Source organism: Tupaia chinensis, unplaced genomic scaffold (genome assembly GCF_000334495.1).
Source record: "Tupaia chinensis unplaced genomic scaffold, TupChi_1.0 Scaffold000161_3, whole genome shotgun sequence".
Taxonomy (NCBI): Eukaryota; Metazoa; Chordata; class Mammalia; order Scandentia; family Tupaiidae; genus Tupaia; species Tupaia belangeri.
In genome coordinates this window covers 110,216-115,293 of record NW_006159634.1, presented here as the reverse complement: position 1 = coordinate 115,293, position 5,078 = coordinate 110,216, and the positions used below count along the sequence as shown (strand labels likewise).

Here is a 5,078-nt window from a genome sequence, read left to right as displayed (position 1 = left end):
GGCCGGGGTTGGGTTGGCTGTAGAAGCCGCCGCTCCAGATGCTGAGCACGGACTCGCAGTGCGAGATGCTGGTGGAGATCATGTAGGCCAGGAAGGCGCGCATCTCCGCCAGCGTCACCTCTGCCCAGGCCCCGTCGCTGCCGAACCGCTCCTGGAACTTCTTGGCGTACATGTTCGTCTGTACCACCATGTTCTTCACCACGTTGTCAGGGACGAAGAGCTGGAAGAAGTCCACGGCGCTCGCGTTGGGGGGCATCTTTCGTGTAGGACCTGAAACCGAGACGGGCCCAGCGCTGTGTGCTGCACCCCACGCCCGGCTCGGCGCAGGGCCACCCTCCCTGCCCGTCCGGGAAGGTGCTGCCTAGCGGAGGCCGCTGTCACTTGGGAACCTCCCCCCCAGGCGCCCCATTCTCCTGGGCAGACACACGTTCTTCCCAGTGGCTGCAGTCAGTCAGTACCCATGGGGAGCGGGGGCACAGAGGGCTTTTCTACAGGGGTTGGCTAGTTTCCTGGCTTCCATTTTCGTCTACGTTTAGGTGACTTTGTAATTAAAATGCCGAAGAATCCCATCCGGGAAAGACAGCCGAGTGAGGACCCCTTACTTGATAACTGTACATTTATTAGTGAATAAATCAGGACGTGCTTGCTTTAACCATTGTGATGGAAACCTCGCTGTCTGGCAGCCTTACACACGTGCTGTGTATTTAACCGATATTAGGAGTGGTGGTGCTCGCTCCCAGGGGTAGCCAGAGCACGGCTGGCGGGAGATTCGCAGGACACAAGCCTTGCCTCGTGACCCCCCATAGTTATTTCTGACAAAGGAAATGGGGTTCTCCAGAGTTTAACCACCACTCCCTGGTTTCTGTTGCTACTGACATACAGTTTCCGAAAAATAAGTTCTCCACTGAAAAACTAGGACAGGTAAATACACAAGACAGCCCAGGTGTGGGGTGGATAGATCCGGGGAGTTGACACCTTCAACTTCCAACTCGCTGCACAATTTGATACATTTCATTTCTCCTAACTCTAGTTTTCTCATTCGTCAACTACACCCAGTCATACTGACTTTGCAAGGTTGTCCTTGTCCAAGAGGGGGACATCCTGACTGCTTCCTCCTACTCCGAGGCTGTTTCCAGGAAGCCTGAGGGAGTCATACCTACGTTAACTGATTGCTTCGGCCCAGTGGTAGTGGGGTGCCAATCCTGTCCCCAAAATAGTGCTTTTATGCCTTCTCTTTTTTGAGAAAGAAAGAGATTTTTGCTACCAGGCATGTGTGCTCACCAGAGAGACAGAGACAGACAGAAAGTGCGAAATCACCCCCCAGGGGCGTGGCCATGCCACAATCTTCTCCTCCAGTCTCATCTTGGAATTTTGGGCATGCACACGCATGCGCCTGGCGTGAGTTTCAAACCACTGAGGTCGGGACTCCAACCGCAGTCAACTATGTGGGAGTCTGGTGACGTGACCATTATGCCATCTGCTAGTCCCTAGTCAGTCTTCCTTATCTCTTAGAGTAAGGCACAGATGTTCTTTGATGTCTTTCAGGAACAGATTTGTGATTTTCTTTAACCAATCACTGACGGAAGAATTTCAAACTCCTACACCCTGCAAGCTTCCTCTGCCTCCCTACGGCCCGCCATTTTGCTCCAGGACTCCTTACTGCTGACTGACAGCTCTCCTGGCTTCAGAGCTAAATAATAGGGCGCTCTGTCTCAGCACCCCGAGATGCACGCTTGCCTTCTGGCCAGTCACTCACCCATGTGCTTGGTCATAGGCTGCATGCGGTATTATTTCTACAGCCCTGGTTATTTCCCTGGACACACCCTGCCTGGCCGGGGAGCAGCCGCGGGCTGTCCACGGCGCGCCCTGCTGGCCCCTCTGCACAGAGGCAGCAGAGGCTGGAGAGAAGTGCTCACCACACTCGCTTTCACGACCGCTTTCTGGGAGGTGCCAGGTAGTCCTGGTGCCCTGGGCACTACACTGGCCTTAGGAGTGGCCCTGGGTGGCAGGACCAGGAGGCGGGAAGCGGCAGGGCCATGTGCACGGGAGGAGCCTGAAGTGCCCCACTCGCCCTGCCGCAGCTCAGGGGACGCCTGGCAGCCGCAGTGGGCGACGCATCCACTATCGGGGGCAGTGCTCGAAGCAGGGGAGAGCCAGCACGCTGACTGCTGTGTCACGCTGACAAAGCGGAATGGAATGCTCTTTTCCAAGTTTCATGTCAAGTAATCCCGCCTCCCGACCATTCCAACTGCTCTCTCCCTGAGAACCCAGGCTGGGCCCTCAGCTGCATGGAGACACGGGGAAGCAGCAGGCTCCCTCCTGTTAGATTTGATTTATGAGCACCCTCCACGGCCTCCGTGAGCTGCTGCGACTCCTGGTATTTGGAAAGTGTTGGCGTGGGTCAGTCACTGAGAAGGAAGTGCTACTCAGAGGTTCCACAACCCAATAACAAGCCCGTTTAGTAACATGACCCTGGGGCCGGCCAGCGGTGCAGTGGTTCAGGCAGCCAGGTCTCACACAGCTGGCTCTGCAGTTCGAGTCCCAGACTCAGCGGCTTGAGAAAATATGCCAAGTGCATGTGTGTGTGCGTGACGCCAGGACAGCCCCTGGCCAGTCCCAAAGCAAGAGTCAGGCCAGTGGGAAGACGACCACTGGGACTTAAACTTGAGCAATCAGGGTGTTAAGAAAGGCCAGTTCTTCGAGGAACTGGGACACAGGTGACTGCCACAAGCTCCTGGTCACAAGCTTGTCACTGCACTAGAGACCGTAAGAGCAGAGACGCAGAATGGTGTTTTGTCCCAAGTTCGGTGAGAGTCAGTTTCTCTCTTCAGCCACAAGGGTGCGCTCTTCACCATCTGCTAGTCCCATTCCCCTTTTTGTTTAATTGCCAGAGTGTGGGCGCTCACTAGAGAGACAAAGGGAGGAGAAAGGACCCCCACCCCCTGAGGGGTCTGGTCACACTGCAATCTCGTCTCTATTTCTTCATTCAGGTGAGATTTGGGGTACACACACACGCACCCAGCGTGCTTTTCAAGCTACCAGGGCCAGGATTCGAAGTGCAGTCAGTCATGTAGGATCTGACTCCTGTAAACCACTAGGCCACAGGGTGGCCCCAACCTTGTTCCTTGTACAGGAAACTGAGGGCCCACGAGCAGACAGCAGGCATGGGGTCCAGCCCCCAGCCTGCTGCCCAAAGCAGCTCACCTTGCCGGGGTGAAACCCCTTCAGAGAGCGGCAGGGCTTCAAACCTCTGTCTCCGAGATTCGCCCCACCACTGCCCTCCGTTTCCAAGAGGGACCGAGGGAGCAGAGGAGTGAAAACACCCAAACTCATGGAGACTGAAAGCACTGGAGACCCAGCGGGTGAATTTCTAACGTGCCTGGGAAAAATAAAAGAACTCCCAAAACGCCGATATGGCTGTCAACCACTGTTTGTGCCTCCCGCTGGTTATAAATAGTTGTAGCCAAGGGGATTGTCAAGGCTCCAGGGAGGGAAAGCTGCTGTGGGCAGATGTTGGCGAAATGCAAGCCAGGGGCCTGCCTGGGGGGTGGACGAGCAGATGGAGGGGACAGCTAAATGCCAAAGATGCATGGCAGCCCCTCGCTGTCCGCTTAGCTGCCGGCCAGCCCTCAACCCAGAGCGCACGTTGAGATTTCCACTCTTTGATGCTTGTGATTTACAGAGGAAAGTAACTGGCCGGCATCCCCACCTTTCACAGGCAGGATAAGAGAGGCCAGGTTAGATTTGGATTTTTAGACACAGCCCATTTGAGCTTCCCCTGACTTTGCTTTACTTTTTTTTTTTTCCTAGATGGAAGAACCAGCAAGGAAATAGCAAAATACCCAGGAGCACGCTGCCAGGCGACAGGAGAGCTTCTACAGAAGAATCTGTCAAACCCTTCCACCCTCCCACAGCTACAATGGCCGACAGAGCAGATTCTGGCCCCAAGGCCTGGGTGTGAATCTGGTGGCAGCTGTGCGACCCTGGGGCTATGCCTCCGCCCAACACCTGGAGAGTCGCTACAGGGATGAAATGAGTGAGGACACAGCACGCTGGGAACCAGCAGGGGTACCTTGATGCCACACGGGCACACTTCCAAGGGAGTGCTCTGCAGAGGAGGGGGGTAGGGGGGTGGGGGGGTGCCTCCCAGGAAGCCTGAGCTCAGCCAGCCCAGCTCAGAGCTGCTCCCGCTTCCCGGACCCAACCTGCTCTAGCCATGTGTGGGGGTTCTTGCCCTTTGAGGCCCACCATCGTCCCAACCGGAGCCTCCCTTCCAAGTGGGCAAGCTGAAGTCCTAGCCACCTCTGTATGCAGAGCTGCCTGCAAAGCTCGCTTCATTATTCCGGGGTCCACTCATATTCCCATTGCTCCAAATTCTCGTTCTAACCCAAGCATTGCTGCGAGCTCACAGCTCCGGGCCAGAGCCTGAGCGCCATGCCCAAGCCTGCAGGCTGGGGTGGGCAGCCGAGCTGTGCATGCAGATGGCAGACAGCGGGGGGCAGCAGATGGAGACAGACAGGCTCCTGTCCGGCCTTCGCTCTGACGGGCAGCAAGATGCCAGGCAAATGACTCAGTTCTCCTCTGTGGAATAAAGGAATCAGACTGAGATCAGCTAAGCTTTTCTCGGCTCTGTAAAAAAACATAATTGTTTTGTCCAGTCAAGCAGCCAGCCCTAAGTTCATTGCCACAGCTCCTGCTGGAAGGAGGTGACCCCCTCACTCACAGGACTGTCAGCAGGAGGGCTGGATGTTTACAAAGCACTCAGCACGGGGCAAGCACAGACTCGGTGCTCAGCGCACAGCAGCCACATGCCCGCTAGCTGGTGAGGTAGCTGGTGAGGTGTGCTTACGCAGGAAGCGCAAAACCTGAAGGCAGAGCTGCCCCTTTGGTGTGGCGCCTGAGGCTAGTCCTCCTGGGCATGGAAAAGGTCCTTCCCACTCCAGTGCATGCAGCCCCCAGAGGGATTAGAGCCTAAGTACACAGGTGCAAGGTGCTGCCTGCGGATTCCCTTGAAGCAAATTCCTTTGGTTAAGGGAGAAAGGGCTTTTTTTTCCACAGTCTTGCAGATGCGCAGTCCT

General features: G+C 55.9%; 1 protein-coding gene across 1 annotated transcript in view; it reads right to left on the bottom strand.

The window, feature by feature from the left end:
- The window catches only part of PGBD5 (piggyBac transposable element derived 5), an 18,507-nt gene extending 14,105 nt beyond the window's left edge, over positions 1–4,402 (bottom strand). The window contains exons 1-2 of the mRNA XM_027770862.1: positions 4,388–4,402; positions 52–270 (exon numbers count right to left, since the gene is read on the bottom strand). Coding sequence (XP_027626663.1) covers positions 52–256 — 205 coding nt within the window. The 5' untranslated portion in view covers positions 257–270; positions 4,388–4,402. The remainder of the gene's footprint in view (positions 1–51; positions 271–4,387) is intronic.
- Between the last annotated feature and the right edge of the window lie 676 nt (positions 4,403–5,078).